The sequence below is a fragment of the Hyla sarda genome, chromosome 8 (genome assembly GCF_029499605.1).
Source record: "Hyla sarda isolate aHylSar1 chromosome 8, aHylSar1.hap1, whole genome shotgun sequence".
In the NCBI taxonomy this organism is placed as follows: Eukaryota; Metazoa; Chordata; class Amphibia; order Anura; family Hylidae; genus Hyla; species Hyla sarda.
In genome coordinates this window covers 23452118-23466778 of record NC_079196.1, presented here as the reverse complement: position 1 = coordinate 23466778, position 14661 = coordinate 23452118, and the positions used below count along the sequence as shown (strand labels likewise).

Below are 14661 nucleotides of genomic sequence, written 5' to 3'. Positions count from 1 at the left end.
TAAGAATCCCGAGATTACAGACCCTAAAATACTCAGAAATAATTTACGGTGTAACATCTAGTGTAAGTGGCATTGACCGGGAGACCTTATATATCATCATATCTGTCATAAAATACTACCATTGGCACACCAGAACCAGAGTCTCCATGTACAGTGAACCCTTCCATGATAGGAGAGCAGTAGACCTGATCCTGACAGAACTGAGGTGGGTAAAGTGCTTGGAGATCAGGAAGGATGAGAAAAATTGTTTATTATGGAGGAACGTGTATATAGAATGATATTTACCTTCATGATACTTTTGTGTTGTTATTTATTTATTTACTTTTATTCTCATTTAAAAGCAATGGGCTTTTTCTAAGTTAACATTATTGTTTCTTTTGTAATGGAAGTGTATGATATTTAATATTTGATATTGTTTTGATAATTTTGGTCGAGTGTACTGTAATATTTCTGTTTGTTTTTTACTAATAAAAATTGCCTCCTATGTACATCAGTCTCTTCATCAAATACATGCACATTTCCTGTACCTACAATGAATGCTGCAGTGTAAAGCATTAGAAAAGCAGCAGCTTCTGATGAGACAGTACATGTCTGCAGTGCATCTAATGTGGAGTCGCTTATAACTGTGCCGTAATGGAGCAGCCAACACTGGAGATTAATGTGACGTCCCATAATCCGTACACTGTGAGAACCAGCGCAGTCCATGAGCGGTATCACACAGGGACATACACTGGCGTTACATGGTGCCGTACAGATATCGCAGTACTCCACAAATCATATGGATTCATTGTAGATAATATGTCACCTATGAGAATCCTTATGTCTCTAATAGGATTCACTCCAGATATCAGTAGAATTGGCGCACTGCGTGGATGATATTATTCTCCACTTCTCCGAGGCTCAGTATGGATTGGCTTCAGAACAACTACTGTAAGCAGAATGATCTCTTTGTATTGGCTATTTTGACTTTTTTCCCCCACTAATTTCGGGCATAGCCTCCAGTATGTACAGTGAAAATTCCTGTCCATGGCTTTGTGTCTGCAACAGTGGTCTCAAACTGTGGCCCTCCAGATGTTGCCAAACTTCCACTTCTAGAATGTTTGGGAAGGATCCGTGCTTGTCTTGGAGCTAAATGGCCGTGTTTTGTGTCCCCCCCATAACGTTACTTCTTTCTTTTTGTGGATATGCTATTTCCTGTTGCGGTTCCCTCCCTTCACCTACAAGTCCCAGGATTCTTTGTTTGTAAGTGTGAGGTCACTTTTCTCCCTCCCACACATCAGCCACCCCACCCATTGAAACACAAATGATCTCCCTTCTATGCGGTGCCGTAAACAATAGACAAATAAACCCACCATAAAATTATAGACCAGTGGTCTCCAACCTGCGGACCTCCAGATGATGCAAAACTACAACTCCCAGCATGCCCGGACAGCCAACGGCTGTCCGGGCATGCTGGAAGTTGTAGTTTTGCGACATCTGGAGGTCCACAGGTTGACGACCACTGTTATAGACCGATCATTTCTTTGTCAATGGGCAAACGTACAAAATCAGCAAGGGATCAAATAATTTTTTCCTTCACAATACGAACATTATCTCCACCAGACAAATATACTGTAAATGGAAAAAACAAAAATAGAAAATATTCTTACAACCCCCTCTCGGTAGAGATATGGTATCTCCCATCTCACTGAAATTTCCATAAACGCAGCGAAACACCGACAAATTTCCCAAAGTGCAACTTTTCATCTCTAATCAATAAGCATAATAACTTGTTATCTCTTTTACCTTCTCCATAAATTCATCCTCCGAGAGGAGAAATAATGTTTACCATGTTTAATAGAGTGAATAAAACGCATTATTAGGCACTTATAGTACATTAGTCTGCAGAGCGGGAAAGACATCATATTACTATCTTAGGCAACAGAAGAAAAGAGATTGCGGAAATTAAAATTGTGTTTGCAGACTGTGAAAATATGCCTGACAGCCAAAATGTCTTTTATTTTGTTTAATGTCATATGAAAAATTTTATGTAAAAAAAAAAAAAAAGTATAGTACATCCTCATTGTGCAGAACTGCAACCCGCAGCATCCAGCAAAAATTCCCATTCCAGGTTAAGCAGGAAATTGGCCAATAGTCCAACGTGTTTCTGAGAACATTCATCAGGGATAACCCATCATCTTTTACCTTTGGGCAGTGTTTCCCGGCCAGGGTGCCTCAAGCTGTTGCAAAACGACAACTCCCAAAGGCTGTCCGGGCAAGCTGGGAGTTGTAGTTTTGCAACTGCTGGAGACAGACTGGTTGGAAAACACTGCCCTAAGGTAAAAGATGATGGGTAATCCCTGATGAAAGAGTCCATATATCTTAGAAACACGTTGGATTCTAGCCTTTGGCTGTCCGGGCATGCTGGGAGTTGTCATTTTGCAACTGCTGGAGACAGACTGGTTGGAAAACACTGCCCTAAGGTAAAAGATGATGGGTTATCCCTGATGAAAGAGCCCATAGATCTTAGAAACACGTTGGATTCTAGCCTTTGGCTAGACTCTCCAGCTATTGGAAAACTACAACTTGAAGTAAGTGGAAGTTATGGGAGTGATGTGATCTTTATGGTATGTCTGAAGGGATGGAAAAAGTTATTTAAGGGGGTATTCCAATGTTGCAAAAAAATAAATAAATATATATATATATATATATATATATATATATATATATATATATAGTGTGACGGGTCACGGTAAAATGGAAAATAAAAAACAACTTACACTTACCTATCCTTGGTCCCCTGCTGGTCCCGACACAGTTCCGATTCTTCTTCCTCCGGTTCCCTGCAGCTCACTGTCAATCACTGGCTAAGATGGAACACCAGAGCGGCCAATACCTGGTCCTGCCCCTTGTCTCCGAAGCAGGAAAAATAGACAAGCAGTGAGGGACCAGAAGAAGAAGAGCTGGGACAGCAGCAGGACCAGCAGAGGGCCAGGGATGGGTAAGTAGTTTTTTTTTAGTTTTTTTTTAACATGGCCCCAGCACTATATAATTTTTTCCACTGCCTGCAATGCTCCATGAAAGAAAGGTTATTCCAAAGTTGGGTCTTTGAAATGTATTCAAATGCTGAGCTCTGCAAACACTATTCAGGGACCTGTGTGAGGTGGAATCTCTGACCGGTTATCCTGCATCCTTGTTTGGATATAACCACCATCTTACGGGACTGAGTGAGTGTAACCATCATGAACCGTTGGTAAACTGTTATCTGCAATGATTGTCTATATCCATGTCCGCATGAAGCATAGTTCTGTTGTGCATTACACTGCATTCTTTTTGTCCTGTATGCTATCCCCTGATGAACTTCAGCCTTTAAGAGGGAAATGCGTTGGGAATTTCTACCTATGTTACAGGAATGGTAATTTTTGGGGGTTACTTGCACATACTATAGGCAGCATTGGTAGTCTTTGACTCCGTGAACACAGCACCCAAGTATTTAGACTATTATGTGGCTATGTCGATAGCTATTGTGGGTACCCTGCTTTTGCAGTGATTGATTTATTATATTCTTGTATATTACCTTCCTTCCCCAGTTTGCTGTCATATCCCAGCACAATCGGGACTGTCGGCATTAAATAGATGGGGGTCCTTGTTGGGAGAATAGATAAACCTTATGCTCCACCTCTTCAGGCCCTGCACTAGGCATATGACAGTGTACCACTTTATTAACCCGAATAAGACATCACCGGTGGGAAAAAAAAAAATTTCCAAATCAATTAGTGCTAGAAAGTTAAACAGATTTGTAAATTACTCCTATTTGAAAATCTTAATCCTTCCAATACTTATCAGCTACTATTTGCTCTTTTCATTTTGAATTTCTTTTCTGTCTGACCACAGTGCTCTCTGCTGACGCCTCAGTCCATGTCAGGAACTGTCCAGAGCAGGAGAGGTTGGCTATGGGGATTTGCTCCTACTCTGGAGAGTTTCTGACACAAACAGAGGTGTCAGCAGAGAGCACTGGGGTCAAACAGAAAATAAATTCAAAAATAAAAGAACTTCCTCTGTAGTATACAGCAGCTGATAAGTACTGGAAGGATTAAGATTTTTAAAAAGAAGTAATTTACAAATCTGTTTAACTTTCTGGCACCAATTGATTTGAATTTTTTTTTTCCACAGGAGTACCCCTTTAATGTATTCACATTAATGTATTCGGCTCTGCCTACCCCCCACCCCACCTGTACTATAATAATCTGCATTTTTCAGCATGCTTGAGGAGCACAGCGCCACCTCCGAGGCAGACAGGGGCAATCACTAAGGTCAGGTCCGTCCAACATCCTGACATCGCGGGTACCTCCATACAACGGGAGAAGCCAATGGGCGGGGTCAAGGGGCAGCAAAATTAGCTTTCGCCTACGGTGGCAAAAATCCTTGCACCAGGCCTGTTTATGGCATAATTGGGTGTCAATGAACAATCCGATTGATGTGCCAAGACCGGTTTACTCCCCCTATGCCTGTTCCTCACTGCATTGCTTGGTTTTGTCAACCCTCTATCCCAGTAGTCTTCAAATTGTGGACCTCCAGATGTTGCAAAATGACAACTCCCAGCATGCCCGGACAGCCGTTGGCTGTCCGGGTATGCTGGGAGTTGTCGTTTTGCAACATCTTGAGGTCCACAGCTTGGAGACAACTTCCTTATCCTAGATCCATGATCCTTAACCCAATTCCCAAACCCTTTGTTTTCCAGAAATGAAGACCCAGTCTAGACCCATTCTCAACAAGGACCCCATAAGTAACCAAAAATAATTGGATGGGACCTAGATAAGAAGGGACATACCCAAGACATGGCGGCTGACGTCCTCCCGTTTCACACGCCTCCTCTTCTTCTAGTGCTGGACAGGGTTTCCCTCCTCCGATAGCCCTGTGTTTGACGTTCCTCCTCCTGCTCCTTAGTCCAAGAAGATTTCCCTCAGGCTGACAGGTCTTAGAACAGACGCTCCATTCGGACCACTCCGATATTTCACAGTCTTTCGGCATCAGACAAGACTGGTAATGTAGAGGCATGTTGTCCTGGGTGCAGATGCTGAGATGACAAACGACACCAATTACTTTATGTACTGTACTTTATTACTTTGACATTGTGTCACGTTGTGTTATTCCGGCATTACGGTAATCATTCAATGGGCAACAACAAACAATTTTCAGATTTAAGTATCTCCTAAGAAGCACTCCAGGTTTTTTACTTTGTCCAAATCATGCACACTCATCTTCACTAGTCCTACGGTGCCATCTGTTTTATTCCAGCACAGCTGCATCCTGGATTTTATTACTGTAACTGGGCCATGTGATTACTAGCTTGTCCTACAGAAAATCACAGTGCCTCACATTTTAGAAAAAGTAGTCAGCCCTGGATCAGATGATCAGCCCTGGATCTGTACTGCAGGACGACTTCATCATCTACCAGATGCCTTCTGCAAGCTTACGGACCCCTCCCCTCTGTATACTGCTGCTATCTCTATGTGCTTGGCATATATATTAGTCATATACCTCCCCTCCAGTTCTATCTGTACACTGTTGCTGCCATATCTATGGGATCAGGATATATAGAAGTTAAATACCTCCCCGCCAGCTCTATCTGTATACTGCTGCTGCTATCTCTATGGGATCAGGATATGTAGTAGTTATACACCTCCCCTTTAGTTCTATCTGTATACTGCTGCTGCTATCTCTATGGGATCAGTATATGTAGTAGTTATACACCTCCCCTTTAGCTCTCTGTATGCTGCTGCTGCTTTCTCTACGAGATCAGGATCTGTAAGGGTGCATTCACACCACGTTTGCAAGATCCGGCTGCTAGATCCGGCTGGGAAATTTCAAAACCGGGCGCTCCCGTATCTGGCTGGGATAGGGCTTGGATACGAGTTTTGAAATTTTCCAGCCGGCAGCCGGATCTTGCAATTGTGGTGTGAATGCACCCTAAGGCTAAGTTTCCACTTGGTTATTTTTCCTGCAGTTTTTGAGCCAAAGTCAGAAGTGGATCCATAAGGGAAGAGAAGTGTAAGTCCTTCCTTTATATGTCCTATTCCTTTTGAATACACTTCTGGTCTTGGCTCAAAAACTGCAGTGGCAGATATCCAAAAACTACCAGAAAAAAACCAAGTGGAAACTTAGCCTTACACACATCCCCTTCCAGCTCTATCTGTATACTGCTGCTATCTCTATAGGATAAGGATATAGGCCCATATTTACTATAGTGTTTACACCCTTTTTTTCCCCCGTACATTTGGCACAATTTTGGCGCATCTTTCAAAAAATGTGCGCCTTTTGCAGCTAGACGTTTTTGCTTCTTCCAGATGTTTTTGACTATCTGTACACTCTTTTATATTTTGAGTAGTCTGTAGACGTGATTTTATGAAGTGCGCCTTTTTGTAAAAAGGCGCAAAAAAGGCGCAAAGTGTCTAAAACTACACCAGCCCAGACATGGTGTAGCTTTTTGGTGTATGTGAAGAGAGAAATTTCAGAAAATGTGACCTGCACAAAATTTATCAAATGCTCTGTGAACATTTAGTAAATTTGGTGCTCCTACACATCACCAGCACACAAAAAAGGTGTAAAAAAATGCTTCACTTACACCTACAATGATAAATGTGGGCCATATAGTAGTTATACACCTCCCCTCTAGCTCTATCTGTATACTGCTGCTATCTCTATGGGATCAGCATATATAGTAGGTATACACCTCCCCTAAGGCTCTGTTCATATATTGCGTTTTTTGCTGTATTTTTTGTTTGTTTTTGGTGATTGTGCATATTATAGTAAAAGCGTGTCATTTTCTCTATGATTATGGAAGATTGTAGCCAAAACGGCCAAATGCAGTAACATTTCTACGTGTGAAAGTCTTCAGATCTTCATAAAACACCTCAATTGTGATTATAGGTCAAATCCCTTTTGCCTCATAACAATATTGGGCATAGTATGAATTGAATACAACGTGCTTATGAGTCTAATGAGTTTACCTGATTAAACTTCAGCACCAGCAGCCTAATTAGATGTCCAGGTACACTGATCAAATGCCAAATCAAGGATTCATGAGAAATGTAGGCCGCATTACAGAATAAACTGATGAATTTACATCAAAATGGAGAATATCCCAAGCCTGCTACATCAGCTAAAACAGGTAAGCACACGGCATACAAAAGTGCCTCTACATTATAAAACCAGACAGTGCAGCACAATATAAGCCAAAAAAAATAACATTCCCTGGAGTGCTTCTTTAAGCTTTTACCTTCAATACCCTACCTGACCACGTGGTGTGCTATCAAGCAATACTATAAGCAATTAGGAGCATGTAGTAATTCAATTTAGGCCCAGAGTGGGAACATAGTGAGGTATAACTTATCCATAGATCTATTTCCTTTATATAGCACCAATATAGATCACAGCACTGTACAGAGATTGCCCTGACTTAAAGGGGTATTCCGGCTTTAGACATTTTATCCCCCATCCAAAGGATAGGGGAGAAGATGTCTGATCGCGGGGGGCCCACTGCTGGGAACCCCCGCGACCTCCCTGCATATTCCGGCAGAGCAAAACAGAAACCCTACTGCGAGAGGGTGGATGAGTAGGATGTGTGCAGCGTGCGGCTCGCTATCCCCTTCTACTGTACCCTCAAAGGTACGGAAAATGCGAAGTAGTAGAAAGGAAAAGAGGGGGGGGAGTTTTAGTGGAGCGCTTCTGCTTGGCGATGAACAAAACTAAAAACAGCCACGGTTGCACAGGACAAAGGTTTATTGGAAATAGAATAGATAGGACAACGCGTTTCGGCGCTAACAAGCACCTTCCTCAGGTCCACAGAGTTCAAGTTTGTGCGTCCTGTCTGTGCATGCTGTGCAGCGGTGGCGTGACGCCACCGCTGCACAGCATGCACAGACAGGACGCACAAACTTGAACTCTGTGGACCTGGGGAAGGCGCTTGTTAGTGCCGAAACGCGTTGTCCTATCTATTCTATTTCCAATAAACCTTTGTCCTGTGCAAATGTATTAAATGGTCCCTGAGCATTTGTTAAATTTTGTGCAAAGTCTGGGCTGGTGTCGTTTTACAGACTTTTCAGTGGCTTTGCGCCTTTTTTGCGCCTTTTGACAAAAAGGCACAGTTCATAAAACCCGTCCATATCATGTGTATTGCCAAAATCAGTGGGTTGTAACTCAAAATCAGCAGAAATGTGTAAACCCTGCTTGCGCCTTTTTTGAGCTTTTTGTAGACACAAAAAACTGTCTAAAGACAATGATAAATGTCGGCCTAAGTGCGGAGCTGCATCTCCAAAATCGGAAATCGGAAGTTTTGTAGTGCTACACCCCACTCGTAATGCTAGCTCCTAGCTCCTTAGGAGTTTCTTCCCAACTTTTTGTCTGGTGTTTATCTCTTGTGTCAACACTCAGCAGTATACAGCGGCAGTCACGCACATTTTAAGGCCTAACCAGCAGCCAACCTTGACACCCTAACGCTACGCCCCCTCGTGACATCACGCCCCATCCCTTCATGTCTATCGGAGGGGGCGTAACAGCCGTTACGCCCCCTCCCCTAGACATGAAGGGAGGGGGCGTGGCGTTACGTCATATCTCCTGTTCCGAAAACTTCCAGTTTCCGAGCCTGGAGACGCAGCTCTGCACATAATACGGTTGCTGCAGGGAGATTGCGGGGGTCCTAGTGGGGGCCCCCCTCGATCAGAGGTCCCCCCACTGGGACCCCCATGATTGCAGCACCCTGCATCTAAACAGTATGTCTAAAATGCTGGTTTCCCACGGCAGAAGACGTGACGTCATGGCACCCCCCTCGCATACTCATGAATGGAGGGAACGTGCTGTGACGTCATGAGGGGATGTAGTGTGACATCATGTCTCCTGCCACGGGAACCCAGCGTTCTAAACATACTGAGGGAGATTAATGAAAACCTGTACAGAGGAAAAGTTGCTGAGTTGCCCATAGCAACCAATCAGATTGCTTCTTTCATTTTTGAAAAGGCCTGTGAAAAATGAAAGAAGCGATCTGATTGGTTGCTATGGGCAACTCAGCAACTTTTCCTCTGTACAGGTTTTGATAAATCTCCCCCACTGTTTAGAATGTCGGGTGCTACACGGAGATCGCAGAAATTCCCAGCGACGGGACCCCCACGATCAGACATCTTATCTGCTATGTCGGTGGGCAGAGTACCTCTTTATTCTAAATTGAAAAAAATTCCCCCATCATATTGTTCTGCAGTATGGGAGGAAACCCAGGCAAACATGGGGAGAACATATAAGTACATTGCAGATGTTGTCCTTGGTTTGATTCGAACCAAGGACCCCCCAATGCAGCCACCGTATGGCCTCTAAAGATTTGTTTGTTTTTGTGAAAATATAGAAGATAATTTTATTTAAGCCGAGAGGATCATGTAGCAGCTGCATTTCATGGGAACTTTCTTTGTTTATTAAATTCATATATCTATTTAACTAGCATCTATTGTTATACCATGTACCATAATGCAATAACGCAACTGCAGCTGCACGTAGGGTGTTTTATCTGTATTATGCATTTATTATACAGGAAAAATGAAGCCTTGAAAAGCAATTCAGGTTAATATACAAAATATTATGCATAGATTTCCAAAGACAGTGCAACTCTTCTTCATGGATTGAGTCTGGTATTGCAGTATTTATCTTAAATAAGGCAAAACAGAAATACTGCCCATAGTTCAGAGTGCTGCTGTTTTTGGAAAGAAAACCGACCATATTTTCGATTATCTTACAGAATGCATCATTGGAAAATCACAGGTCCCCCCCCCCCCCAACGTTGCTACTACTAACTGTCCCCATAAAAGAAGTCCTGAAATATTTACATTATAAAGACGGTCACTAGAACACACACAGTAGTTTGATATTTCTGGTTTTCTGCAGCTAATTTTTCAGCCGAACTGTGTAGACTAGTACAAGGTCAGCAGAGTCATCTCATTATTAAAGGGTGATGACTGGATATGAGCCAACCTCCCAAACTTTGTTTTAGAATGATAAGTTCAAATTTGTCATTAAAGGAGTACTCCATCAAAAACATCTTATCCCCTATCCAAAGGATAGGGGATAAGTTGTCTGATTACGGGGGTCCCGCAGCTGGGGACCCCCGTGATCTCCGACGCGGCACCCCAGTGATCCGTGCATGGAACGAACTCCGCCCTGTGCCAGATGACTGGTGACTATTGCCACCACGCCCCCTCTATTCATGTCTATGGGAGGAGGAGTGACGGCTATGTACTAGCTGCCACTGTTGGCCCAGAGATCGTGGGGGTCCCCAGAGGCAGGACCCCAGCAATCAAACATCTTATCCCCTATGCTTTATAAAGATGGTAAAAAAAATTCGGTGGAGTACCCCTTTAAAAGGGTACTCCACCCGTAGACATCTTATCCCAATCTAAAGTACAGGGGATAATATGTCTGATTGCTGGGGTTCTGCTGCTGGGATCCCCGTGATCTCCATGCAGTACCCGATGTTCTGATAGTTATTTTCAGTTTTGTTGGGAATCAATGGCTGTTCTGGAATAGTAGAGGAACAGGGAGTCCTGTTAAAAGACAGGAGTCCTGTACACTGACTGATGAGGCATACCATTTTTGTCAGCTATGTTTGCTGCTAAGAGCTGCAGACATTGTTGGATAGCTGTTAGCGTATGAAAGCAAACTCTATCTTTCCTGTAGCAGATGGTGGTTGCCAACTTAAAAATAAAAATTGCCTTTTAATTTCTCGAAGAGGCGGGCCGGGGCAACTCAAAGAGGCAGGACCAAGTAACTCAACTCAATTGCTACAGCCTGGCACTCCCAGTCCATCCTTAAGTGATGTACAGAGTGATTTTGCATGCACTGCAACCGTCCATTGATGGGTACAACTGACACCAACTTTAGGCCCAGGTTCCTACCTGATATGTCAAATAAATTTTTGAGCTACAGAATTATAGCATAATGGTGGGTCAATGATGTATAATGCGTTATTCCTACCTTAGTAGAGCATTCTTTCCATCGCTCCGTGTGCACTGCACCTGCCTTGTCTGATAACCAATCTCCAAATCCCAAGTATCCGATCGCTCGTAGGACCTGGAGCCTTCTTGTCTGAATGAACTCCTTTCCCCAGAATCCGAACCAAAATCCAACATGGTCCTTCCACTCAGACTAATTTCTTTCAAATGAGGCAGCCGGCACTCACTCCACGGCCCCACCTTAAGACTGTAGGTATATTCCTCCTCTCCGAAAGAGCAAAAGCCGAGAATAGGACAAGACCTCCATTCGGTGAGGTTTGGACAATCTGCACCGCCATACGCAGGAGGAGACAGAGCGGAACGCGTTCTGTGCTGGAGATGGGTGCCGCAGCTTTTACTACATGTAGACCACGGTGAGAATTCGGAAACAATACAATCCTGAGGGCAGGGTACTAGACAAGCTTGTTCTACTGGTGGCCTTGGGGAAAAGTGTTCACAGATTTCGGACTGTACCATAGACCGGTTGACCTTGTGGATACAGATGACCTCTCTGTCCTGTATTCCTTGTTGAGCAGTGACACACTCCGAGGTCCTGGTTCTGACCTCACTTTGGACGTAGGGCACAAGAACACATGTGTCCCATTCTGTAGGTTCCCAATAAAAGAGGTCGCTGTGCCAGTCGCAGATTTTAAAGCAGTTCCTTTGGCTCGCGGGCTCATCCTGGGGATCACAGTTTTTGACATGAGCCACCCAACCTTCTCCGTGTTCACACCAAACTGAGCGGCTTTGTAGTCCACCAGGTCCACATTCACCTATACACTGACCCCATGTACCTGGAAAACCAAGAAGTATTCATCAGTAAGTGTCATATAATACTGTGTGTGGTGAGGCCAGTGAAAATGGAAAATAACTGGAATGAATGTTCTACATTGGTGGTCTCCATCTGTGGCCCTCCAGATGTTGCTAAACTTCAACTCCCAGCCCGGACACTGCCCGGACATCTGTTGGCTCTCTGAGCATGATGGGAGTTGTTTGAAGTTTTGCAGAATATGGAGGGCCACAATTCGAGACCACTGTTCTACATAATATTAAGTCTAATAGATATATACTTCCGTTTTACTTGTTTATCTGTTCTTGTTTCCCACAGGGGACAGTATTATAGTAGTTATATTCTTGTATATAGGGGGCAGTATTATAGTAGTTATATTCTTGTATATAGGGGGCAGTATTATAGTAGTTATATTCTTGTATATAGGGGCAGTATTATAGTAGTTATATTCTTGTATATAGGAGACCGTATTATAGTAGTTATATTCTTGTATATAGGAGCAGTATTATAGTAGTTATATTCTTGTATATAGGAGCAGTATTGTAGTAGTTATATTCTTGAATATAGGAGCAGTATTATACTAGTTATATTCTTGTACATAGGAGCAGTATTATAGTAGTTATATTCTTGTATTTAGGAACAGTATTATAGTAGTTATATTCTTGTATATAGGAGGCAGTATTATAGTAGTTATATTCTTGTATATAGGAGCAGTATTATAGTAGTTATATTCTTGTATATAGGGGCAGTATTATAGTAGTTATATTCTTGTATATAGGAGTATTATAGTAGTTATATTCTTGTATATGGGAGCAGTATTATAGTAGTTATATTCTTGTATATAGGGGGCAGTATTATAGTAGTTATATTCTTGTACATAGGAGCAGTATTATAGTAGTTATATTCTTGTATTTAGGAGCAGTATTATAGTAGTTATATTCTTGTATATAGGGGCAGTAGTATAGTAGTTATATTCTTGTATATAGGAGCAGTATTATATTAGTTATATTCTTGTATATAGGAGCAGTATTATAGTAGTTATATTCTTGTATATAGGAGCAGTATTATAGTAGTTATATTCTTGTACATAGGAGTATTATAGTAGTTACCGTTTTGCACATATGAGACAATATTAGTTATATTGTTATCCATAGGAGACAATATAATATTAGACAATGCTACTAGTTATTGTTGATTTCCAAGCCAGAATAATACAATGTGACAACCACATTTTACAACCCAAACTGTACTCAAAATCATGGTCTCACTTCTTACCCTGCTGCTCTTTGTACCTAATACAAAGCTCCTTAGATGTCACTATCTACAGGGGTTTGAATTGCACTTTATGTAGGTTAAGTTGATAACCTGAACGATAGTAACACAATAATTTCATACACTGTACATGGAGGATGCAGATGGATAACTCTCTCTTCATATAATACCGCCTACTGATTGCTCCAAATGTTAATTGTAAGGAATCTGTCATTGCTGGTGCTCGTTGTTTTATCTCTATGCAATCTACATGGGATTCTTTATTCAGCTTGGTCATTTTTCATGTTTCTGTATTCCATCTTTCTTCAAGGTTACAGATTGTAAAAAGATAAAAATGGGACTTGAACACAATGAGGCTGCATACATAGTGCTCGGGATGATAAGCAATCACCAAATACAGGTGCACAGGCTCTACAGCAGGGTCACAGGATATATCAATATTATTTATGGCTTTGTTATATGCTTGTTTGGGAAATCTCGTACTGACTCTCACAGATGTAACCCAGCTTTACAACAGTCCTGCAAGTCTGTATATTTATGAGAGGTTGCATCTCTGTATGATTAGATAGATTACTATTTTTATGGAGTGTGAGAGAGCTGGGTGATATTCATATGAAAGCTTCTGCCCTCAGGTGCGGATTTATAGGATATGGAGCCCAGGACAACAAGAGCAATACAGAGATGTCTCATTGTAAATAAAAAGCTGCACAAACTCTACATATTACATTGTTACTTAGTGTCCAGATAATACCACCATACAGTGCCTAAATATTACTCATACTTTGTCAATATCATACATAATACTCTCATACAGTGTCAATATAATACTGCATATACACATTCATAATACCATTATACAGTGCCTAAATAACACTCTCATACTTTGTCAATATCATACATAATACTCTTATACAGTGTCAATATAATACTGCATATACACATTCATAATACCATTATACAGTGCCTAAATAACACTCTCATACCATGTCAATATAATACTGCATATACACATTCATAATACCATTATACAGTGCCTAAATAATACTCTCATACCATGTCAATATAATACTGCATATACACATTCATAATACCATTATACAGTGCCTGAATAATACTCTCATACCATGTCAATATAATACTGCATATACACATTCATAATACCATTATACAGTGCCTAAATAATACTCTCATACCATGTCAATATAATACTGCATATACAGCTCCATAATACAGTTATACAGTGCCTAAATAGTACTCTCATATTGTATTTTCTTGTGCATATATATGATAGGCATAAGGCTATCCTTCATATAAGATAGGGATAGGCATAAGGCTATCCTTCATATAAGATAAGGGTAGGCATAAGGTTATCCTTCATATAAGATAGGTGTCACGATGCCGACTGGCAGGTAGTGGATCCTCTGTGCCAGAGAGGGATTGGCGTGGACCGTGCTAGTGGACCGGTTCTAAGCCACTACTGGTTTTCACCAGAGCCCGCCGCAAAGCGGGATGGTCTTGCTGCGGCGGTAGTGACCAGGTCGTATCCACTAGCAACGGCTCACCTCTCTGGCTGCTGAAGATAGGCGCGGT

General features: G+C 41.9%; 1 protein-coding gene across 7 annotated transcripts in view; it reads right to left on the bottom strand.

Moving 5' to 3' along the window:
- Positions 1–14661, bottom strand: part of THSD7B (thrombospondin type 1 domain containing 7B) — a 567277-nt gene that overhangs the window by 389321 nt on the left and 163295 nt on the right. For 6 of the 7 annotated variants that reach the window (XM_056535831.1, XM_056535826.1, XM_056535830.1 and 3 more), the window contains 2 exons: positions 10993–11803; positions 4811–5056 (listed from right to left, as the gene is read on the bottom strand). In XM_056535831.1, the coding sequence (XP_056391806.1) occupies positions 4811–5056; positions 10993–11803 (1057 nt within the window). The remainder of the gene's footprint in view (positions 1–4810; positions 5057–10992; positions 11804–14661) is intronic. The other variant, XM_056535832.1, reaches the window with a different exon arrangement.